General features: G+C 49.2%; 1 protein-coding gene across 5 annotated transcripts; it reads right to left on the bottom strand.

Annotated features, from left to right (window-relative positions):
* Positions 1-243: 243 nt before the first annotated feature.
* PHC1 (polyhomeotic homolog 1) lies at positions 244-24,063 on the bottom strand. 5 transcript variants are annotated; one of them, XM_043563449.1, is made up of 16 exons: positions 23,914-24,038; positions 20,794-20,951; positions 19,249-19,359; positions 18,360-18,437; positions 17,674-17,823; positions 16,916-17,071; positions 10,126-10,387; positions 9,892-10,044; positions 7,243-8,051; positions 6,069-6,216; positions 5,609-5,820; positions 4,912-5,026; positions 3,452-3,560; positions 3,068-3,218; positions 2,381-2,612; positions 244-1,257 (listed from the first exon to the last, which is right to left on the bottom strand). In XM_043563449.1, the coding sequence occupies exons 2-16, from the start codon at positions 20,905-20,907 to the stop codon at positions 1,103-1,105; spliced, it is 2,955 nt and encodes a 984-aa protein (XP_043419384.1). In that variant the 5' UTR covers positions 20,908-20,951; positions 23,914-24,038; the 3' UTR covers positions 244-1,102. The 5 variants fall into 5 exon arrangements, with proteins under 5 accessions (XP_043419384.1, XP_043419385.1, XP_043419382.1 ...); XM_043563450.1 differs by having other exon boundaries at positions 16,916-17,047; XM_043563447.1 differs by having other exon boundaries at positions 9,892-10,387; positions 16,916-17,047; positions 23,914-24,063.
* Positions 24,064-24,883: the final 820 nt, after the last annotated feature.

The following is a 24,883-nucleotide window of genomic DNA, read 5'->3' as shown; positions in this document are numbered from 1 at the left end:
GGAATGATTTTTTTTCTTCTTTCTAAAACAGGGGAAATAATGTTATAAAAACATCTTTTTTGTCATTTGTTCGCATCCCTCCCCCACACCTGGTGTTTTAAAAATGCAAAAAAAAAAAAAAAAGGAAACTACATTCTTTTGTACAAAAACACTTAAAAGATTAAAAAAACAAACAAACGACTTTCCCTAGTCTTTTGTATGAAAGAGGGTAGAGACACTGGAATGGAGTAAGAGACAACTGAGACCAATTTTTATCCTTTTACTGAGGAGGAAAAAAATATTTAATATTTTTGTTGTATAAGGAATAGCGCCTAAGGCAGGTACTTACACTCCTGACCTCAGCCCCACACACTCCTGTTTGAATAAAGCTATAGGACAGAGCAGAGTTGGAACTGAAAAGAAAGGGAGGGTAGAAGACACACAGATAGACTGAAGGGAGCACGGGGATGCGGAACGAATGACGGCCACACGCGTGCCCAACACTTTTTAGCCCCTGCAGCGGATCAGAATGACGCCGACCGAGTCTCTGCGCGGGCTGGTGACCCTGCCAGGAACGCAGGAGAAAACGTTCAGTACCGAGGGAGCGACGACAAAGACCCCGGGCCACGGCCAGGCGGTCCAGAGGGAAGAGAGGGGCCGCCAGATCTTGCCGCTCGTGTCACGCCAGCTAGAAAAACCCCACCTCGCTCTCCCGCTGCGGAGGCGCACCCGCGTTCCGCCCACTTCCTTACGGTTCCACACGGTCTGTTCCTCCTCCCGGAGAGCTGAGGCCCTGGCTATGTACTCCACTCCAGGATAAGGCGGAGCAGTCCTACTTCTCTAGACTGCCTCTTTTTATAAAGATTGGATCAGGGGAAGTGAGAAAAGCGAGAACCGTAACTTTTAAAAATGAAGGTAGAACCCGGAGAAAATGTCACAGCTGCCGCCATGTAGCACCAGCAACCAATTCTTGCACTTTTCTTCCCTGTCTCGGTAATGCCCTCTCCAGAAGATTCAGGTAATTGGAACAGCTCTTTCTTCCCTGTAAAGTCTGCTGCTACCAGGTTATAACCTGGACAGTGGAGAGTGTCCGCCTTCGGCTCGTGTGTGCGAGAGGGCCACCTTAGGTCTCCTTGAGGACGTTTATCTTGGCGCAGATCTTGAGGGCAGGGCCCAACTTGATGTTCATGGCACTCATGAGATGTTCCTCTTTAAGTAATAAAAGGGCCTGTCCATCAATCTCCTGGGAACGGAACTCCTCTGCAATCTCTTGGCAGCCTAGAAGGAAATGGGGGGAATACACATGAGAAACCCCATGGGGGCACCCGAGGATACGAGGGAGAAACTAAAGATGAAAACGGGCGCCTGGGTGGCTCCGTCGGTTAAGCATCCGACTTGGGCTCAGGTCATGATCTCACGGTCCGTGGGTTCAAGCCCTGCTTCAGGTCCTGTGTCTCCCTCTCCCTCTGCCCCTCCCCTGCCCATGCTCTGTCTCTCTCCAAAATAAACATTAAAAATTTTTTAAGTAAAAAAAAAATAAATATGAAAACAAAAAGCCTTGGGGCCCCTGGCTGGCTGTCGGTTGAGCATCAGACTTCGCGACTTCAGCTCAGGTCATGATCTCGCAGTTCGTGAGTTCAAGCCCCCCATGTGACTCTGCATACACAGCACGGAAACCGCTTAGGATCCTCTCCCCCCTCGCTGCCTGTCCACCATCTGCACGCTCTCTTTCTCTTTCTCTCCCAAATATGAACATTTAAAAAAGCCGAGATAAAAGAAGAATGACAAAGTTGTCCAATCATAGAAATAACTTCATTCAAATAGCCTGAGCAAGGAGGAAAAGGAAGGAGCAAGATCGACCTGTTTTCTTTCATAATAGCAAAAAACAAAGTTCGGAGCCTTTGTGGCAGTTTTGCTTCAGGACCCATAATTCACACAAATGGCAAAACGGGTACAGTGATTTTGTTTTCTGGAGAAACCCATCCTTTTTCCAGAGTAGCTTATAAACAATCCTGCCTTGAAGAGCGTGGAGTTAACAACGGCCCCTTATTTCCCAGTCCCTTTAGTGGGAAAAAGTCTTACCATCCGTGACAGGTATCACAGTCACACACAAAAAAATACACTTTATCCAAAAATTATCGGTAAGAAACATGAAGGTGAAAATCAAACACTGCAAGACTGCTGACACAGTTGAGGACAATCAATCCAGAAGGAAATTAAGAAACCAGGCTGTGGACAAGTAACTTGGGCAACGATCAAGAGTAGAGCCTTCATCATACTGTACTTCAGTCCCTACTGCTTAAGAGTCAGTCACGTTCCCTGTCATGAAGGCCCACACTGGGCGACCTAAGGAAACTCAACCTGTATGGGATCCGGGTTCTGCCGGATAGATCCTCAGTACCTTGTAGAGAAGCGATGAACTCATACACCTCTTCTACGCTCCAGCGGCTCGGATTGCTGGACAGGAACACAGGGTTGATGCCATGTAATTCTGGCGTCGGTGGTACCGTATTGGGGGTCCCCAGGTCACGTTCTCCATGCCCAGTTCTCACAGATAAAGGCCCAGGAGATGTCGGAGAGAGTGCTTCATCGTAACTGGAATTATCCGAACCCCTGCTAGAGTCCTCTTGACCCTAAGGAGAGAATCCCAAAGCAGTGAGATCATGAATACGGGGCGTGAGGTGTCCCCCTGCCCTCCCCAGCCATTGGGGTTTGAGCCAATAATTGGGCAGAGAGGAAAACCTAGCATCACCGCGAGTGAAAAAACCGCGCTTGGTTTGCAAATGCCCAGTCACTAGCCCACTCTCAAGTCGCTTTCAAGTATATGCTATCATTCCTCGATTCTCCCTTCTTCCAACAATTTGGGTTTTCCCAAATGTAATGTCAAGATTAACGGATACGTGAAACAGTCATCAGGTGAAAGGAGACCAGAGGTCAGGATCTCTTGGAATTTCAAGTGATGCAATCAATACGAAAATGAGTTCTGGTCTCCTGCTGTCTTTCACCTGGGCAAAGGAATCGCCCGGTAGGGGAGGACCAAGGAAAAAGGACCACTTGAAAGGGAGCCGGCTCTGCACCGGCAGCTCACCCGGTGGCGCTTGCCCTGGATCTTGGCGCGGGCGATGTCGGAGGAGCTACGGCGGGGTCCACGCCGACGAACACGAGCATAGTTGGCTTCTTGGAACTCTTTCATTTTTTTCCTCTTCAGCCGGAACTGGTGACTACAGCTCACGTTATACCTACAGGTCAGGGCACGCGCCGGACGTCAAAGGTGCTACAAACACTACCCTGCTACCTTTCGCTAAACGTGAATCGGTGTCTTAAGAACCGACTCGGGGACGAACGGGCCAGCAGACAGGCAAGGAGACTCATTGAACGATCAGCTGTGAGATGATCCCAGGGAAGGAAGGGGGGGGCGCCCTGTTAGACGGAGGAACGGGTGCAGAAGGTGAGGAAGGGGTGCCCGTGGTACCTCTTAGCGCAAGTCATGGAGCAGAACCTCTTGGAGCCGCGAAACTGCTCTGCGGGAGCATACTTCCCGCAGTACTCACACTTCAGGAGATTCGCCTTCTTATCCAGCTCTGGAAAACAAGGCCTCGCTGGAGAGCGGTCACCGGTTCCGCTGCCGCTCAGGCCGTCGTGCGGCCCACAGTGGACTAATCAAATCACTCTCAGGGTTTGCCCCCCACGGAGCTACGTGACCTAAGTCAGAATCCCTACAACCTGAAGTTCAGAATCCAAAACCATAAAGGTGTGTCCCTCAGGAACGTCCCTGGGCTTCAGACTTCAGGCCGACTGTTTCCGTTTTCGATGACTAGCTTTGGCCTTTTTTCCCTTGTAATGTTTTTTTTAACGTTTCTTTATTTATTTTGAGAAAGAGAGTGCGCTTAAGAGCGGGGGAGAAGCAGAGAGAGAGGAGAGGGAGAATCCCACGCGAGCTCCACGCCACCGGCGCGCAGCCCGATTCGGGGCTCGAACTCAGGAACCGTGTGATCAAGACCTGAGCCTAAACCAAGAGTCGGACGCTTAACCAACTGAGCCACCCAGGTGCCCCGAAGACGAACTTTATCCTAATTCATACTCTCAGATCTCAGATAAGACTGCATTAGCGAGCAGGACAGAGGAACTAATTACTAACTACAAAGATACAAGATCCCTCTCCCAACAACAGTTTACAAAAGCCGTGGGGGAAATGTAAACAGAGTCCTTAATGTACATTATAAAATCTAGACTAAGGAGAACTAGGGGTGCCTGGGTGACTCAGTCGGTTAAGCGTCCCACTTCAGCTCAGGTCACGACCTCACGGTTCCGGAGTTCGAGCCCCACATCGGGCTCCCTGCTATCAGTGCAGAGCCTGCTTCAGATCCTCTCTCTCCCTCTCTCTCTCTGCCCTTCCCCCACTCCACGCTCACGCTCTCTATGTCTCTCAAAAGTAAACGTCAAATTTTTTTTTACAAAAATAAGTATCCTATTTTATTTTTTTTTAATGTTTTTATTATTTATTTCTGAGAGACAGAGAGCAAGAGACAGAGAGAGAGAGAGAGAGTACAAGCCGGGATGGGGCAGAGAGAGAGGGAGACACAGAATCTGAAGCAGCTCCAGGCTCTGAGCCGTCAGCACAGAGCCCCACACGGGGCTTGAGCTCACAAACCATGAGCTCATGACCTGAGCCAAAGTCGGAGAAGTCTCCTCTTTGAGATCTTTTGAAAAATATATCCTTACAGTAAATAATTCAAGAGGTTAGCTGGAAAAAACTACCCTAATCCTCTGCAACTCCTTTCGTGTGATTCTACACATTCTGGTATTTAATATAGTTGCTGTGTGTGAATGGACTTCACATAATTCCCACCTTAAATAATTACTATTTTACGCCGAGTCAAACACATCTCCGTGAGCCTCCTTCCCCAGATGGGTCTCTAAATTAATACTCACCAGCCGATGGGCTGTCCCCTCCCAAGGGGCCACCTGACTGATTCTCATTCAGCCCCGTCGGGAGGCCGGTCTGCAGCGGCTTCTCAGACTCTTTCAGTAACTGAGAACAACCCACCTGTGCCAGACAAAGTGTACAGGGAAGTCAGCCCGACTCCCTTCTGCTTCTCGATAGCTTTCCCCAGCGTTCCTCAGCCGTCTCTGCCTGGTTCTCTGAGTTAACCCAACCCTGGTGCAGAGCAACCTGTTCAAGAGGACAATCAGGAGTGCCTAACTGGCTCTTCTCCCATAAGCCCCTGGGAGACAGGTTTCTACCTCGGCCGTCCTCTGCCTTCCAAAGTCGCAGAACACCGGCATTCTGGTCCTGGTTCTGCAAGGGCTGGCAACCTAGAAAAAGTCCCTTAACCTCTCCACCACACGTCTCTTCGTTCTCATACAACCCAGTTTGTGGAGCTAAACATGAACAGCTTTTTCCTTCTCTTCTCCTCTCCCAACATTGCCATTTTTTCTGGTCTACACATAATCTTCCCACTTCCCTTCCTTCTTTTCCTTCACAACTCACTATGCGCACAACAGAACTGGACCATTCTCTAACAATGAAACAGTTCTGAGACCGTTGATTTTAGCGGACTTTGGAAAGACAGTAAGTAATCAGACCACGTCTCCACTTGAAAGTCCCACCTTATGGCCCTGCCCTCACCGGGAAAGGCTCTGCTCCTTCCTGGATAACGAAGCCTTCAATGATGTGGGTGAGAATCTGGGGCTTCACGATGGCCTGTGGGGGTTTTGAGTCACCCATCTGTCTGGACACCATGGCTAGCGTAGGAGGGGGTGCTGACGGGGCAGGAGCCAAGGCTACTAGTTCACTGCTTGGAGTATTAGCATTCACACCGGTCACTGGTTCAGCTTTCTCTGGAAAACAAACACAGACTAAGGAGCAGACCGGGGATGACATAACTGGTCCATGTGTTCGCCAAGCCAGTGTGATCTTCCACAATGATACACGTTCACCTCTGAGCATTCACCCTGGTGTCCGTTTTCGGATCCACTCATTCATCCAAGTTCAGGCCCGTATTCCCGTATTCTCCTGAACCAGATTTATCTTTCGGCCCGCTCCGAACATTTCTCTCATCTCTGCACTGCACAAGTCAGTTACTCACCTCCAAGACTGCTCTTCTCCTCCAGGGCCTTTGGGCTCTCTGCTGCTGGAGATGCCTTGGCAGGAAGCATTGAACCCAATGTGGAGACATCGTCTCTCTCCTCCTCAGATTCTGCCTTCCGTTTGACAGCCAACGTCTGGGGTTTGCTCTATCAAGTGAAGAACAGGAAAGAAATCAAGATATATGAGTGAAGGAGCATAAAGAACCTCCATTACTCCCATAATACCAGCGAAAATGTTCTCATTTCCACATTCCCCAATTGGTATACTCCCCACGGTACACTAAGATTCCTGCTCATTCCCAAGAAGTATATCTTCTACATCAGGACAAAAGAAAACGTCACATGTAGCCCTGACCTAGACCTCAGAACCCTGGCTCCACTCTGGCCCAACCGAGAACTACTGTTTTTCCAAAGATCCATTTAAGTGATCAAGGCTATCTTGATCTAACTTAGCAGAGATCCAAAAACCCAGAATGAATTCAAGAGCAAACTCAGGAGTATGAAGTACAATTACATACATTAATGTCTCTCTCTTACAAAAGGAACGAATAAGTACCAGTACCTTAACCTTCTATTAATGTCTCCCTTACAAAAGAAGCAAACACTATTATCTTTTTCAGTTCTAGGGTTTGTAACAAACAATGGTCACCGATGAAACAAGACGATGATTAACAGAGCAACTGATGCAGTAACTTATTCACACACGCGCGCTCACTCACTCACACGTATGAATTATGGATTTGTTATGGACTGAATGTTTGTGGTCTCCTCCTTCCCAATTCATAAGTCCTAACCCCAGTGTGGCTGTATTGGGAGATGGGGCTTCCAATGAAGAAGTTAAGGTTAAATGATAAATGTCAGTATCTTAACTTTTCCAACTTTTTTTTTTTAAGAGAGAGAGAGAGCGCGAGTGCGAGTGGGGTCGGGGGGCAGAGCGAGGGAGGGAGAGGGTCCCAAGCAGGCTCCATGCTCAGTGCAGAGCCCGTCACCGGGCTCGATCCCACAACCCGAGGATTGTGACCCGAGCCGAAACAAGAGTCGGATGCTCAACCCACTGAGCCACCCAGGCTCCCTTCTTCTCTTCATTCCCCTCCTAAGTTAAGCTCTGTTTCCACTGAGCCCCAGGCCCACTGGAAGGTGACCGTGCCCTCAAAACCATCAGATGGCACTCACCGGCAGGTGCACGGACTGCATGTAGAAGGCGGCAGGTACCTGGGCTACGACAGGTGAGGAGGTGGTAGCCCCACCCTTTACCACGTGCGCCGTCCCCTGCACAGGAGCAAGGGTCATCCCGGAGGCCAAGGCGGGAGGGCACTCCTGCGGCGCGCCAGGAGCCTGGGACGAAGGTGGCGAGGAGGCCAAGTGGGCCTGACCAGGCTGCGCTGTGCTGGGCATCCCCCGGGAAGTAGGTACGGCGGCCGCCAGCTGTGCCAACCCCAGGGCCTGCGCCTGGGCTGTCCCCGGCTGCCGGGTGCCCACGACTTGCACGGGGATATGGGGTGGTGGTTGCTGGGTGGCCGCCATCTTCGCAGCCCCTAACTGAGGAGGCTTGATAGGTGCTCCCGGCGGCTTGGACTGGATGGGGATGGGCGGCTTGGGGGTCGGGTCGGGCGGGAGGGACAAGGGTGAAGACTGAAGCATGGGCTGAACCACCAGGGTCTGGGCTTGCTGCTGGGACTGGGAAGGCGGGACCTGCTGAGTAGGCGGGACCTGCGGCGGCTGAGGGGCAGTGAGAGTCGTGGCCGGCGGCGGGGGCGGCGGGGGCGGCGGCGGGGGCGGCGGCGGCGGCGGCTGCTGCTGTTGCTGCTGCTGCTGGGCCAACTGGAGGTGCGTGGCGGTGTGAAGGAGCTGGGACTGGCGGTGCTGGAACTGCTGCTGGTGGTGGATGGCGATCTGCTGCTGGATCACCACCTGTTTCTGCTGGAGGTGGATCTGCTGCTGCTGCTGGATCAGGGAGTGGGGCTGGATCTGCGTGTAGGTGGCTGCAGGAACCGCCCGAACGGGACGGAGGGGAGGAGCAGAAAATCACCCTCGTTACCGACCAAGAGTAAAACCACCCTTCCGAAGCGCGCTCGCCCTTGGTAGCGCGCGGCGACTGCAAATCTAACCTGCGGCGGACCCGAGAGACGCTCTTTCGTCTGAGGCAGGCATTACCACCTCTGTCTAGAAATGAAGGACCTCAAGGAAAGAACTCGAGAGCCCTCGGTAAGTTCTTGTATCCATCGAACTTCTATTCCCTTTGCTATGCTAAATCCTGCTAGTGGGACCCAGCAAAGGAGAACGGCTGGCCCACCTTCTGTGCGACTGGACTGGACTCCTCAAGGGTTGAGTCCCCGCTTTCTTCACTTTTTTACATCCCTAGAGCCCAGCCCAGTGCCCGGCACATGAGAAAGACGTAATAGTGGCTGAAAGAACGAAGGTCCTCAGAGGTAAAGATACTAACATTTTCCGGTGAATGCCTCGGTTTTCCAGACTCATCAGTTTAGGTCACCACCTGTGGGGGTCTTTAAGAGTCGCAGCTATCATCTCTGACTTTACCCAGGTTCCTCCCCTGCAAGTGGAGCTGACAATCCCACCCCCCCCCCCCCAATATTCTCCCAGATTGTCCAGAGAGCGCATGTGAGACAAAAGCCCTTTAGAAATAGAAGCGCTATGGTACGTAAATACCTAGGTATTAGTAATACAGCCGATAATTAACTCCTAACTTTTTGTAAGTAAATCATCCCAACACAGCAACGACCAAAGTGCTAGAAACACGGCAGGCAAACATAAACCTTACCAAGTAAGGTGCACACATCTAACTCTATCTAACCACAGTCTAAAAGCAAGTACAGGGGCACCCGGGTGGCTCAGTTAAGCCTCCGACCCTTGATACCGGCTCAGATCGTGCTCTCACTGTCATGAGATCGAACCCCACGCCGGGCAGAGCCTGCTTGGGATTCTCTCTCCGCCCCTCCCCCACTCGCATGCCCCTGCTGTCGCGCTATCTCAAATATCTTTTAAAAAATGAAAAAAATAAAAAAAATAAAAAATAAAATAAAAGAAGTATAAACCATTTGGGGTTAATATTATTTATTCTTTTTTTACCCTTATCATTGATACAGATGATCACAAGGTGACTATATTAAACTGTGCTCTGCTTGCTAGTCCGAAGTGCTCCGCTCTACCCTGGCTGGTCCAACTAATCATCATTGAGCAGTGAGAGGAGAAGTCATCCCTTAAGCTAAATCCTGAGCTCCACGAGGACAAGGCCTCTGTTTTTCAAAGATGCATCCCTGAAGCACCTGGGTGGCTCAGTCGGTTAAGCGTCCAACTCTTGATTTCGGTTTCAGGTTTCAGGTCGTGATCTCACGGTTCGCAAACGAGCCCTAAGTCGGGCTCTGCGCTGCCAGCGCGGAGCCTGCTTGGGATCCTCTTTCTCCCCCTCTCTCTGCCCCTCCCCTGCTAGCACTCTCACTCTCTCTCTCTCAAAATAAATAAACTTAAAAAAAAAGACACAGCCCTAACACCTCCTACAACACAGGAGGCAATTCAGTAAGAACGGGGCAAATGAATGGGCAGGGTGGGTAAACTCAGGGCCTAAGACGGGAACGAAGCAATTGTCTGTAAACTGATTGCTGACTGGTGGAAAACAGGGCGCGATCTAGCTCTATTACCAGTCCCCCTCTCTCCCTGGACGAATATGATCGAGGCTGATGCGATTTTCTTCCCTTCCACTACTCCAGGACCAAGAGAAGCAGGAAAAAAGGCAAAGAAACGTACTCTGAAGATTTCAAACAAGTTCTGAGAGAATGATGCCGTTACGAGAGGTGACAAGCTTACCTGAGCTAATAAGGGTCTGGCTGGGAGCAGGTGTAGCTGTCCGTGTCAGGTTCATGCCCACGTTCTGCTGACCAGCCCCATCTGCTTCTGCCTTCTTGGCCGCTGCACTTTCTGCTTCCGTCTGGCTTCCCTGACTCACAGTCACTGTCTGGGCTGCAGGCAAGGGCTGCACCACTCCTGTGCCCTTCCTGGGACAGCTCCCACCACCACCCATTCCTGAGGAAGGCAACTGACCCAAGCCCCCAGGTGCCTGGCCACCTCCACCTGGACCCATGGACCCTGGGATGCTACTTCCGCTGCCTCCACCAGCTTGACTGAGGTTCAGGGACTGGCCTGAAGCCCCAGAGGATGCCTGAGCCACAGCTAGGGCCTGGCTAGAGGCCTGGGAGAGGCTAGACACAGGGGAGGCTCCAGGAGGAACGGCCTTCTGAGTAGAGCCTTGCATTTGGGGTCCTTGGGCTGAGGCCTGTTGGTTCCTCACTGCCAAATTCTGCACCTGAAAGATAAGAAGAAAGAGATATACTGAAAAGGGGGGAACAGGAGGGACTAAGGTCAAGATTTCTATGACGATTCAGTAGCAGTGAGGATAGCCACCGATATTCCCCAGCCCCCCTCAAAACTCATACCCCCCACCTTGTCAATTACATACACGAAAGTCCTTCCAGTCACTCAGGGAGGGACTCGAATCACATTTGATTTTCGGTTTCCTTCATCCACTAGCAAACCCATCAGCAAGTTCACTCATTTATTCCTCCAAAATGTCTCAGATTTTCCCTTTGCTCTCCATTCATTCCTTCAACATCTACCAAATACCTACTCTGCTTCAGGTACTACGTTGGATACTGGAAACGCAGGGACGAAAGACACACGATCCCTCCTCTTAATGAGTACTTTCCACCAGAAAAGACCAGAAAATCACCAGTAGCCATAGGATACTATGCAGAGATATGCACAAACTGCCATGGGAACACAGAGGAGGGAGACTGAGTCAGACCAGGGAGATCAGAGAAGACTTCCTAAAACAGTCTTTTGTTTGACCTGAGACTCGACAGATAAGAGTGAAGGCAGAGGTTTGAAGATATAGGTAACAACATCTGGAAAACCATCAAGCCAAGAAAGAGCACAGCATTTCTGGAAATTATAAATATTTCGTTATGTGCGGGGGGAGTTAGAGGGAGGGACAAGAAACGAAGCTAGGACAGTAGGCTCAGGCTGGCGAGGTAGAAAGGTATCAGATCATGAAGGGCTTGGTATATTAAAATTAGGGGAGTCTGAACTTCGATTCGCAAACAAAGTTGCTCTGTCTCCTCCACTGTTCCATTTCTAGCACCTAGCACAGTGCCTGACATAGTAAGTACTCCAAAATACGAAGAGAGGAGCGATGAGCACCTAACAGATTACAGGAAGCCATTGAAGAGTATTAAGCAGAACACACAGACACAGATCTACTGTTGAAACCATTCTTTTAAATGGTGCCGACATGGGGCGCCTGGCTGGCTCATTCGGTTGAGCGTCCGACTTCGGCTCAGGTCACGATCTCGCGGTTCGTGGGGTCGAGCCCCGCGTCGGGCTCTGGGCGGACAGCTCAGAGCCTGGAGCCTGCTTCGGATTCTGCGTCTCCCTCTCTCTCTGCCCCTCCCCCGCTTGTGTTCTGTCTCTCTGTCTCTCAAAAATGAATAAACGTAAAAACAAAATTTAAAACTAAAAAAATAAAATAAATGGTGCTGATAGAAGCATAAGTCAATACAAACACTTTGGAAAACAGTCTGGCATCATATCCTGTAGTTGAACATTCTTCAACTCCTGAACCCAGTATTACACTATATGTTAAAACTAACCAGAATTTAAGTAAAAATTGGGAAGGAAATAAATAAATAAAAAAGCAAGTTGCCCATTCACACAGCCCCTAATCCAGGAATTCCGCAGGAGAAACTCTTGCTGATGTCTAAGAATGTTCACAGCAGCACTCTTCACAGGTAACAAAAGCCTGGACACAACCCAAATGACCGTTATCAGAAGAGAAGATGAATGAACTGTTGTACATTCACACAACGGAATGCTACATAGAAATCAATATTAATAAAACACAACAGCATGCAACAGTATGGACGGATCTGGACAAGTATTCCCCCAAAATTATATACAACCCAAAGACTTTCTAAATTTAATTACAAAGTAAATATATATATATATGATATATATATATCTCAAATATGTATGTATATTATATATCTGATATATATATATAAATATATATTATATATATATAAATATATATTATATATTATCAAATATGGTATCTGGAATTTGCTTCTAAATAATCCACAGGTGGAGGGAAGGGGCCTGGTTAGGATGGCCATGTGTTGACAAATGTTGCAGCTGGTTGGTAGGTACATAGGGCTTCATGTGTTTTTACTATTTTTCCAGAAGTGTGAAATTTTCCATAATAACAAGTACTTCTGAGAAATGTAAGCACAATAAAACTATTAAGAAAAGGGACACAGGGAAGGATGGACCTAGGAATCAGAATGATTGTGACCATGGGTAGGGGCAGGCAGTGGGTGGAACTGGGGATTGCTTATTACATCATGAAAACATACTGAATAAATACATAAAAGTGGACCATGAATGGACCGTTGCTGACAGGATATCATGAACCAAGGATTGTGATTTATCAAATCTGATACACCAGGAGTACAATTCAAAATAATGTTAGTAACAACACATATTTTCTTATTTAAAAAACTTATTCTGGGGCACCTGGGTGGCTCAGTAGGTTAAACGACTGACTCTTGATCTCAGCTCAGGTCATGATCTCACAGTTCATGAGTTCAAGCCCCGCACTGGGCTCTGTGCTGATGGCACGAAGCCTGCTTGGGATTCTGTCTCTCCTTCTATCTGCCCCTCACCTGTTTGTGCAAAATAAATCAATCTCAAAGTAAATAAACTTGAAAAAAAAAAAAAACTCATTCTGGGGGCACCTGGGTGGTTCAGTCGGTTAAGCATCCTATTCGTTGATTTCAGCTCAGGTCATGATCTCAGCGTCATGAGATAGAGTCCCGCGTCAAGCTCCATGCTGTGCAAGGAGCCTGCTTAAGATTCTCTCTCCCTCTCTCCCTCTGCCCCTCCCCCACGCACATGCATGCGCTCTCTCTCTCAAAAAAAAACCTTATTCTGATAGTAATACGGAAGATGCTTAGAGGTAGATAAGGCTGAAGTCAAGAGACCAATTAGAAAATTAGTATAGTAATTCAGGTAAAAAATAATAAGAACCTGAGTGCAGGCAAGCAGTAAAGAAGTGATAGATTTTAAGAGATTTAGAAGAATCATCAGGATTGGGTGCTGGGGCACTTAATACGATTTGGCAAGTCTACAGTTTTTTGCTAATCAGCTTTCCATAACGGTTGTTTAAAACTGTCCTGGTCTGGGGTGCCTGGGTGGTGCAGTTGGTTAAGTGGCTGACTTCAGCTCAGGTCATGATCTCGCGGTCCGGGAGTTCGAGCCCCACGTCGGGCTCTGTGCTGACAGCTCAGAGCCTGGAGCCTGCTTTGGATTCTGTGTCCCCCTCTCTCTCTCTCTCTGCTCCTCCCCTGCTTGTGCTCTCTCTGTCTCTCAAAAATAAATAAATGTTAGAAAAAAAATTCAAAAATAAATAAATAAATAATAAATAAATAAAACTCTCCTAGTCTCCCTATACACCTCAGAACCACTTGCTCGTCCCCCTCTTCCTCATCACCCCTGCAGAGACAATAAAACCATTACGAGCACCCTCCATGAGCTCCATCACCACACCTATACATCCCCCTCATAAACACCCACCACTTCCTTTTTCCCTGCTCTCCCTTCCTCCCTCCTATCAAATCCCACAGTCAGGGCCCCACCCCTCATCCTTCTCAAGATTAGTCTATCAATTCCTTCCAGTCTCTTCAACCTTTCCACTAACGGTTGCCTCCCGTCACAACCGAACCCCACTGTCCCAACCCCGGCTTCATCTTCCTTTCCTGTTACTGCAACCCGGCAGTAACTGTTCACATGCGCTGTGCCTGTTCTCACTATCCAGCCATCCCTCAAGTCATACTACTTTGACCTCCACCCCCCACCAACTCCACTGAAATGGTTCTCGATCCCTATTAGTGATTCTTTCTTGCCCTCTCTACTGCATTTGACAGAGGACTTCTCACCACTTCCTCCAACATTGTGCTCCCGTCTTAATGACACCACACAATCCAAATTTTCTTATTTCTCTGCCACTCTCTCCTAGTCCCCTTTGCCAGTCCATCACCCTCTACTCGACCGTGACCGGCTCCATTTTCTAAGGCACTGTCCTAACCCTCAGGGCTCCATCTTTGAACGCTTTCCTCTTGTCAACCCATACCTTTCCCCAAGCAATCCCAAATGTTCTATGTGCCTACTACTCCTGAACGTTTATCTCCAACTCACAGACCTCCCCTCCAAGCTCCGGCACCAGATATGTAAAACTGCTGACCTCGTGACCCAGTGACTCACAAACACATCCGAAGTCGGCATATCCAAAAGGGTGAACTTCACCCTCAATCCCCTTCTCCAACATTCTTCATCCCCCAAGTAGCAGGAGCAGCCACCTCACTGCAGTGTCAGACCCCATCTCTGGGATTCCCTCGACTCCCCCATCCACGGGACCAGTTCTCCGTTTTCAGAGATCTTCCAAGTTTTTCTCCAATCTATTCGTTTCTGTCCCTCTCCCTTGTTACTGCCCGATCCAGGCACCACCTTTCCCCCCGACTGTTCTAACGCTGTCGTTCTCCTTATATTCGCACCGACACCACTTCCGTCTATTCTCCAGCGAGGAGCCAACGTAATCTCGAAACACACAAATGAACAAACCTCGAATCGCTCCACGTCACTTCCGAATTTCAAATCCGTCCACAGCGCCCTCTCGCCCTTCGCAGAAAGCCAAAACCCCCAAACACTGTCCCCACCATCTTTTTTAATTCCTCCCGTGTATAAAGCTCCTTCCCTCCTCTTTGGATTTAAAGGGTCTTGGGACATGAGGTGTCCCATGTCTTCACCACTCTCCTTCCAGGTAGACACCTCCCTCAAGGGTGGTTTTCCACCCCAATCCCAAGGCTAAATTAGGTCTCTTCCTGTGTTTGCGGAGCACTCGGTACTTTTCTCATGAAGCAATTATTTATTAAACCATCCAGGTGATTCTTTGTTGATAATGTCTGGTGCTTCAGTGATTTGCGATCCCTAACAGTCCAGTGTTCATGATCTTCTTGGGCATACAAGGCAGGGGATATCTGATACACAGTAATGACAGCCAACAGTCTCAACACTCTCCGCGTCCAGGCACTGCTCGAGCACTTACACCGACAACTCATTTAAACCCTCAACACAACCTGAGGTAGGTATTTAACAACGGCTATTTTATGGAAGAAGAAACTGGCAAAAACGTATTAGGTCATTTGCCTGGGTCACACAGTAAGTCACGGACTTGCATTCTGACCCAAATATCAGATTCACGTCTTCAACCACTACTCTGTCCCCCCACATACTGACACTCAAATATCTGATGAATAAATAGACGGATAAATGAAAGAACTGGATACGAAGTCACAACCTCAGCCTCGGACCCCCCTGCTGTTACCATAGTCTAAAACAAAGGTCTTACCCTAGTGACTAAATGACTCCCAAGAATCTCTTCCTAGGTTCCTTTTTTTTCTTAATTTTTTTTTTTTAATGTTTACTTATTTTTGAGACAGAGAGAGACAGACCATGAACGGGGGAGGGTCAGAGAGAGAGGGAGACACAGAATCCGAAGCAGGCTCCACGCTGTCAGCACAGAGCCCGACGTGGGGCTCGAACTCACGGACCGTAAGATCCTCACCTGAGCCGAAGTCGGACGCCTAACCGACTGAGCCACCCAGGCGCCCCTCTTCCTAGGTTCCTTAATTTCTCTTTCTTCTCCAGGTACATGTTCCTAGAAAATTCTTTCCAAAATACTGTCCTTACCCTATTAATCTGCTGTTCAACAGCCAGCCATGACCCCTGCTACCTATGAAGGTACTTTTCAGACTTCTCCCTGCCATTGACCTTTTCTGCCATCAGGTCTGTTGTCTCCACTTTATCCACTCATCCCCAACTCAGGCACATACAGGAGTTATGCCTTTACACATCCTGTTCTCTCTCAGTTTTCTTCTTGCTCTGAATCAAATCCTATCCATCCTTTAAGAATCTACTCAGGTATCCCCAGAGTCCCCGAGAAGGAATGCGGCCAACTCTTCTCTAAACTCATGCGTCCCTCCAAGTTAGTACCATCTACTTCGCACTTCTTTGTTCTCTAAGATCTTTGAAGACTTGACTTGTATTGCTTTCCAATCTTCCAAAGTCTCTAGTATATTTCTGAGCACATCAGTAGAAAGAGCTCAAGCTCACTATTTACTTGCTGACAAACTAAGAGAAAGAAAAAAGTGATTGTGAGATCCCAGTGGGCATTCCATCCATAAGAAGCAAAAGCTTCGTGCTCGAAATAAATATACGTATTTTGGGGATAAGGCACGGGGAGCAAGGGTGAGGAAGACTGTACTGGGCACACAGCGAGTGGAAACACACTGCCGAAAGTGGGCAGCTACCGTAACTCATGAAGAGAAGGAATCAAACGTTCTTTCAGCAACTCAGCCAGGCTGGCTTCACATCTAGCTAACTGCAGGATTCCCTTATCCTGAAGAGAATACTGCAAAGAAAGAGAATTAAGACTTCCTGAATAAAACTGAGCCACAGAGGGCTAAAAGAATGTAAGGAAATCTACCCTGGGATGAGAACAGGCTTCCCAGATCCACAGGGCTGTTTTCAGTCAACTCTACTTCCCTTCCTAACTCGAGTAACTCATCGCCTATAAGGGATTCAAGTTCTATAGAAACTAAGAAAAGGGGAGGAAAAAAGAATCCTGAGAAGTAGTAATGGGGTAGCAGGGCAGGCCCTGGTCTGTGGTCGTTCCCTTCATCCTCCCCAGTGCCCATCCCCAGGTCAAGTGGTTGCCACTGACCTGATCTGCATCTGCATGGACTCCCGGAGACTGAGCCGATGGCACCTCCTGCTGGACTGCAGCCACCGCCCCGTTAGGCATCAGGATGAGCTGGGAGGCTAGAGGCACATTCCGGCCCAGGGTCCGGTTTACCTGCAATAGGTTTCCCAGCTGTGGCTGGCAAGGAGAGGAGGAAGAGGAAGAGCAAAGGAAAGAGGACAAGAGGGAAAGAAGAAAGACAGAAGAAACGGAAGGGAAGGACCACAAGACAAAATAAACAGAAGATACGAAACTGCTAAGCCCTGCCCCTTTCCACACCAACCCAGGAGACCCTTATTCTCCATATGCGATGAGTCATCCAGAAGGAAACCTAGAATGTACATAAAACTACAGATTGATATCAAAGAGTCAAACATCAAAGACGTTGAGACAATGAGGACTTCAGAACAAGTATTTATGTATATAGTAGGTAGACAGGCTAAGAGATAACACTTGGTTTGTGTACTTGAGCCACAGGTTTAACGACTGGACTATACGTGACGCTCCTTGAGTCAAAGGTTAAGGCGAACATCTAACTTAGGATCTCGATGTAATCTGCAGGCTACCCGTGGATACTGAGCATCAATTCTACACATAAGTAAGGCCTAGGAGGCAGATCAGTGTGTCTTAACATATCGGGGTAACCGTAGTTAAGTAAAATAGCTTTCACTCAAGTCTTTGTTTGCCAGGGCCACTCACAGTTATGCCCCGGAACGATGGTGGTCGTGTTGGTGGCTTACCCGTAGATACATCTGGGCCTGAGACTGGTTGAGAGGTGGGGAGGTGGTGTTCCCCAGTAGCACAGATTGGGTCAAAGTGGTAGCACTGGGAGAGCTCACACTCTGCGATCGGCTGATGAGCTGGGCGGCCGACGTGGTGGCCAGATTGATCTGCGTGGTACAGAGAGGAACCAGGCTAAGGCTTTGGGCGGGGGTCAAAGGAAACATACACCACGGACAAATTCAGGGTGACACAGTCAAGAGCAGAATATCTCATTTTCAGAACCGGGGTGGGGGGGGGGGGGATGAATAACACCTTCCCATCCATAACCGTCATCCCAGCTACTGTAGGGGTATTACCGAAGTAAAGAAACCAGTCCCTACCCACTGGCATTAACGGCTGGGAGGGGAGAGGAACAAGAATGAAGCAGACTTCACGTCTCAGGAAAGGGTCCAGAGATCGGTCCCTTCCCTTTGTTATCTCCTCTTCTCCCCCCGGGGATTTTCTTCCTCCTCTCTCAGACCTCCTCCTTAAGGGTCCTATATAGATTCAAGTCAGTTATTTCCCTTTTACTGACATTCTCTACGTCAGAGCGGTGAATACTATTGATGGCTCAATAAGCACTCTCCGACTGGCTGCCCAAAGCTGTTTACCCCAGAGAAGACCCAGGACAGGGTGCCACTTGGTGGGAGGAGGCAGTACTCACTGAGGCCTGGGTGGTGGTAGTCTGCTGCTGTGTGGTGCTGTTTGGGGAGCTGGCCTGCCGACTGGCAGCGATCGTGGCCTGTTAGAGGGGAAAGGAAACAAGAAAGAGCAGAGACAACGAAGGAGAAGACTCGGAATCTTCTAAGCGCCAGCACAAAATGGAATCGAGACTTCGGGTAAGAACCCAGAGACTACCACGGAGCAAGGAAGAGTATATTCACTATCCCAATAACGCTGGCATTACCACATCTGCTAGCCTAGTAACTCCCCCGTAACTCCCCCTGGGGCGGGGGGGGGGGGGGGGGGGCGGAGATCCGGTAATCTGTCCTCCTCCTCCTCCTCCTCCTCCTCCTCCCACTTTCTCTTAGGCGGAAGAACCTGTGATCAGATCGTATCGAGTCACTCGCAGGTCTGGTCCGCGGCCATCCCACACAAATATAAGGCGAGCCACATATATAACTTTCTAGGACGCACGCTTTTCGAAAAGCGAAAAGAAACAAAATAAGCTTTGATTTTACTTAAGCCGGTATCTCTCATTTCAACGTATAACCAAGAGAAACAAACCACTCAGACAGTTTACTTTTTTTTTCCACGCGAAGACCTTGCGATCCATAATGTTACCATTTGGACTAGTCCTGTTGTCAAGGGCTCACTAGCTACACACGGCTGGTGGCCGCCATATGGGACAGCGCAGTTCGAGAACACAGCCATTCTATCTCCCAGCTCCTACTGCAACCCCAGAGACTGAGATCCCTTCGTCCTCCTCCAGGAGGGCAGGAGGCAGAAAAGACACTGTTGCCAGCCGGACTTAGTGGAGGAGGCGGTACGCCCCTACCCACCTGGAGCGCCTACCCCCTCCCTCTTGGGCCAGCCGGCTGCTGACCTCTCACCTGCTGGACGGCGGCCAGGCTATGCAGCTGGGCATTGCTGAGCTGCTGCTGGAGCATGAACTGGTGGAAATACTGAGCCGCGTTGGGCTGACGCTGCAGTGCCTGCAGAGCCTAAGAGGAAAAAGAGAGGATCAACCCAACCCACTCAGAAAAGAATCGCTGGGAACTCCTATTCTATGCAAATGACTGCGATCCTCGGAAAGGGAGGTTTAAGGAAGAGAGAAACAAAAGAAGAGGGGGGAGTGTGGCGAAATCAACAACCATCGGAGTTGCCCCTTTTTACAGGAGAACTAGGAAGTCACACACTCTGTTTCAAAAAACAGAGAAACAATTAATTCTGTCGTGCTCTAGTCTTGTAGGTAAAGACAAGCAAAGCAGTGTAACTCACATGAACTCTTAATTCCCAGAATGGAATGTGGAGAAGCATGCGATGTAGTAAGGAAAAGAGCGAGGGCTGGACAAGTTGAAAACAATGAAAAGAAAAGAAGAGGCATCAGGCTGGCTCAGTAGGTATAGAGCATGCAACTCTTGGTCTCAGGGTTGCGAGTTCAAGCCCCAGATTGGGTGTGGAGCTTATTGAAAAAAAATAAATAAACAAAGGGGCACCTGGGTGGCTCAGTGGGCTGAACATCTGACTCTTGGTTTCGGCTCAGGTCACGATCTCACGGTTCGTGAGACGCAGCCCCGCATCGGGCTCTGCACGGGCAGCGCAGAGCCTGCTTGGGATTCCCTCCCTCCCTCCCTCCCTCTCTCTCTCTCTGCCCCTCCCCAGTTCTCTCCCACCCTCTCTCTCTCAAAATAAATAAACTTAAATAAATAAATAAATAAATAAATAAATAAATAAATAAATAAATAAAACAAAAATAAGAAAAACTAAAGAGAACAAAAAAATAAAAGACCATATGCTAGGGATACCATAACGGTGAGAGAGCCCCAAGCAGTTGAAAATGATGAAAAAGAGAGCAAACAGGGGCTTGTGAAAGATTCTATTAGTACAATTTTCCAACAGCTGGCATTATAAGGATGATACTGGTAATGCAGTTTTAGTATTGACTTTAGGATATTACCGTATTCTTATTCTTTAATAATTAGAACTATTCTTATGATGTGCATAGTTATTCTAGCAACCAAGCTATTTTAAGTAAAATGCCCCGTTCCCAAGCAGATTTTTTTTAAATATGGAATTCTACTATTTATCAAAAAATAAAACTCTGAGTCTCAAACTTCCATTACTCAGGGTGATTGACAAGAAAGGCCAAATATTAAAAACCTGACAATCCACAAAGAGAAGTGGGTAGTCAGAATCTAGCTACATGAACTGAATGATATACAAATCCATGGTTTAAAGACTGAATTTCATTCTCTGGTTGCTTGGTCACACTGTTATAAGCCCCTAAGATTCTCAGGGCTGGAAGGGGCATTAGTCGTCACCTGATCCAACTGCCCCGGTTTGCTGAAAAGGAGCTAAGAGCAATTCTCCCCCAGCACCCGTGCCTACCCCAAGCCCAGACTCACAGATCACAGCCCCTCCGAGTTGAGCCTCACCTGCACTGCTTGCCGTTCATACAGCGACATCTGAGCTATCTGGGGCCGAGAGCTGCTCCCAGAGCTGGAGCTCCCATTGGTGGAGTTAGAGTTCTGCTCACTCTCCGTCTCCATGATACTGGTCCAGGGTCCCCAAAGCCGGCGCTCTAACTCAAGACCTAGAGGAAAGTAGCAAAGGATTGAAATTTACACCGGATCTCACACTATTATTTCTTGTTATTATTCAAGCTATCTAAGACTCTTCCTCTTCTTTCCAGTAGCCATGATTCCTTGGGTTTTTGAGAATTACCAAATCTACAACACACACAACCATATGTTCCCCCTACCATCGTTTGAAGCTACGCAGTGTCTCAAAAGAAACCTTCACATAGTCCCTTGGGACTGTCACTAACTAGCAAATGGCTAGAATTCAAGACTCCTAAGGCTAAGGCTACCTTACATTCCCGCAAGCCACTTAACAGTTATCTCCTTTTTGTCTGGATCCTCAACGTCATTATCAGCATCATCTTAACAATGGTCACCAGGCACTGAGAAGCCGCCAGGTGCCTCCTCTCACTGACTAGCTCTTCATCTCCATTATTTTTCACAGAGCTTTAAGGTAAACAGGATTATCCCCATATTATCACTGCAGAAAGGAGGTTTTCTGAGGTTAAAGTTGTGCTAGGAAGTATCAGGTCTTTTACATGAACACATGCTACCTCCTCAAACAAACAAAAAAATCTGTGCTTAAGGCAGTGTCATTGGGTTTGAGTATTCATTGTCCTCATTTTATGGAGGAGGGGCTTGAGATACAGATATGTTAAGTGCATCATGGAAGGTCAGAAAACTTGGAAGGCAGAGGGGCCCCTGGCTGGCTCACTCAGAAGACCATGCAGACTCTTGAGTCATGAGTCAAGCCATGAGTTCGGAGCTTAAGGATGGGTGCAGAAATTACTTAAATAAATAAAACTCGAAACAAACAAACAAACCAGCAGGTAGAACTGGGCTACAGCCCAAATAGCTTCCTGGTTCCGACTCAGGCTACTATTAATCACACACTGGGCATGTCACTTTCCCTGCTTATACCTCAGTTTCCCCATTTGTAGAAAAATCTTCACAGTTGAATGTACTGTATCATTTTCACAAATGGACTCCCACGTATTAAAGAGATTAAATACACAGCAATGAAAATCTTCAAGAAAGTAAGATTCAACTTTTTGGTGCACTTAATTAAGCAGTCAGAATTTACACCGCGGGGGGGGGCGGGGAGGTCTACGATAAAATTTGCAAACAGACATGAAAACAGTGCTAAGAACCAAGCAACGAGACAGGAGATGAGAAATAAGAAATAGGCCTCCAAACAGCACTAAATGACCATATGGCTTTTTTTGGTTCATTCTTTTTTTTTTTTTTTCTCTCTCTCTCTTTTGTTAAGCCTGGACACTATATTCTCTACCTCTGAGGCACGGGGCCACTAGAAATGTTAGGTCAGCAAAGCACTATTTGGTTTAGGAATGTAAACATCAAACCAGAATTTCTGCTAAGGCCTGTCAACAGTTTTATTAAAATGGACTGATCATAATGATTACATCCAAAACACAACAAGGTAGACAAAATCTAACCGTTTGGCCCCGGAAACAGAGTTAGGGAGATTTCTCAGTATTCCATTCGGGGCATCATCTGATCGCATCATCATCCCCCAAGTACTCTACCCATCTCTGTAGGTGTGGCAAATGTCACTGCAAACATGGATATAACCCAAGAAGCACCCAGGGGAAACCCTATCAGCCTCAACTCCGGTTACCTTCTCCCACATCTTTCGTCAAAATATCAAAGCACTCAACAGATACAGACCCATGAATCCTCATTATCAGCATGTGAAGAAAAAAAAAGTGGGTAAGGATTAGAGGCAGCATGGCAGAGTTGTATATAGAGATCAATGGACTTAGTTCACTGGACTCAGAGACAGGAGTCCCCTTTACGAGCTGAAGGATACATTAATTCCTACATTCATTGGGAGAAGTGCTAATAAACCTCAGGATCCTAAAATGGAAGTCGGAGTAATATTTTTTTTCAGAGTGTGAGAGGAACACAGAGATGGAAAGGGACCAGCTTAGGGAATAAAATCAGGAGAAACTGACATCAAGAGTGGGATTCCTGGATCTCAGCCACGTAAATCTGTTCATCTGTGATCAATGTTGGGACTGCAAAATTAAGTAGAGAAAATGAAAACAACAAAAAGTTTGGGAGGCACCGTGAATTTACATTTTCGGAATCATGCCAGAAGAGAAAAGAGCAAGAAGCTGAGCCACGGAGGTCCCCACAATAGCTCAACTGTGGTCACCCTGAACCGTAGCAGTTGGGTGTGTATGGACTGGATTGGGTTGGGTCGGTTTAGGACGGACCTCTGGCGGGGAGCTAGAAAAGGATAGTGAAGTGGCCCGGATCCTGGGCCCACTGAGCCAAGAGTTGGAGGGAATAAATTTCCCTAAACATAAAACTCCGTCTTGTAGAAAGTACCGGGCATAGGAAGGGCGGCAGGAGAAGGGGGTGGTTGGGAGAAGACTGTGCCAAAGAAATGGAAGTGGTCTGAAGAACAGGGATAAGTAAGCGCCCACGGGTCCTCGCTGTACACAGAACCCTGATGAAAATGAGGTTCCAAAGAGGAATCAAAGACACCGAGGGAAAGGGGCGGATAGAGCGGTGCCAGGCGTGAACTGACCCAAGTGAGCGGGGAGACGTGCCTACTGATAGCAGGGAGCCAAGCAGGAGAGGGACAGACAGAAGTCAAGGAACTGGGAGACCCAGGCACCAAGCGGACCATCCAAAGCAGGGAGATTACTAGACAGCAGGCTTGGATGGGAGAACCAAAGTCAGAGAAGGAAAAATGAATGAGAAAATGAGCAGTCAGAAGCAACTAGGGTGACGGACAGACGGCGTGAAGCGCAGCGCGATGAATAGCAAGAAGACTTGGACAGACAGAGCCGGAGGACCGCAGAGCTCAGCGCTAGAGGTAGGCAGGGAAAGAAACTGGGGGAGGTACCTGGGGCGTTACACAGACGGAGGTGGCTGAAGAAACATCCCCGCGCAGCCAAGCCCCCAGAGGTCCTGCCCCTCCCCAGCCCGCGGCCGCCCGGTTACCTTCGCGCCCGGCTCCGCACCGAAGTGCTCCCGGGGGGCGTCCACCTCATGTGCCGGGGTCCCCAGTCGCCGGGCCGGGCGGGGGGCTCGCTCGGCCTCCGCGGCGGGCTCCCCTCGCCTCCTCCCCTTCCTGGAGGGGCGGGGGCGCCGAGGGCGGGGTGGGAGGTGCCCGGCGCGGCCGCGGCTCCCCGCCCCTCCCGCCGCTCCGGGTGCGGGCCCGGCCGCGGCTCTGCCAGGCCTCCGGGGCTCGCTCCGGGCCTGTCACTTCCTGCCGGGCCGAGAGGGTGGGGGCTGCAGGCCGGGGGCTGCGGGCCGGGCTGGAGGAGGGGGCTGGCGGGGAGGTGCTTCCGGGGCAGCCGGACCCCTCCCCCGTCCCTCCCCTCCCCTCGGCGCCCTCCTCCCACCCCTCCTCCCTCCCGCGCGTCCCTCGTTTCCTGCCGGCGCCCGTTGCCATGACGACGCCGCTCCCGGGCCTCTGCGCTCTAGGCCCCGGGGTTGTTGTCCCCCCCCCCCCCCCCCCCCCCCCCCGCTCTCTCTTTCTCCTCTTTTTTTCCCTTCTTTCTCTCCGAGTTCTGCGCGCCGGTTGGAGGGACGAAACTGAGAAAGTGCTGGCCTCTAGTGGGGAACTCACTCTCACCGACAAGGAGAAGGAGATGGGAGAAGGGAGGGAAGTGACGTGCAAAGGGGGGAAAAAAGGAGGTATTTTCTGGAGCTTCTGGGAATAAGGGATAGAAAGAAAGGATCAAAGGGGCGAACAGGCAAAGAGGGAGAAAGCGAGGCAGCCACCCGAGAGAAACGACAGACTGGGGAAGGAAATAGAGCCGAGGAGAGGAGAGAACGGGAAAGAAAAAGATTGAGGCACTGGAGAGAGAACGCTGATTGTTAAATCCTCACCTCAACTCCGAGAAGGCGGGAAAGAATGCTGCCCAGAAACTGAACCCATTAGGACTAGACATTCATTTAAAAGCGG

Source organism: Prionailurus bengalensis, chromosome B4, assembly GCF_016509475.1.
Source record: "Prionailurus bengalensis isolate Pbe53 chromosome B4, Fcat_Pben_1.1_paternal_pri, whole genome shotgun sequence".
Lineage (NCBI taxonomy): Eukaryota > Metazoa > Chordata > Mammalia > Carnivora > Felidae > Prionailurus > Prionailurus bengalensis.
The sequence above is the reverse complement of the archived record's forward strand: the minus strand, read 5'-3'. Positions and strand labels throughout refer to the sequence as shown.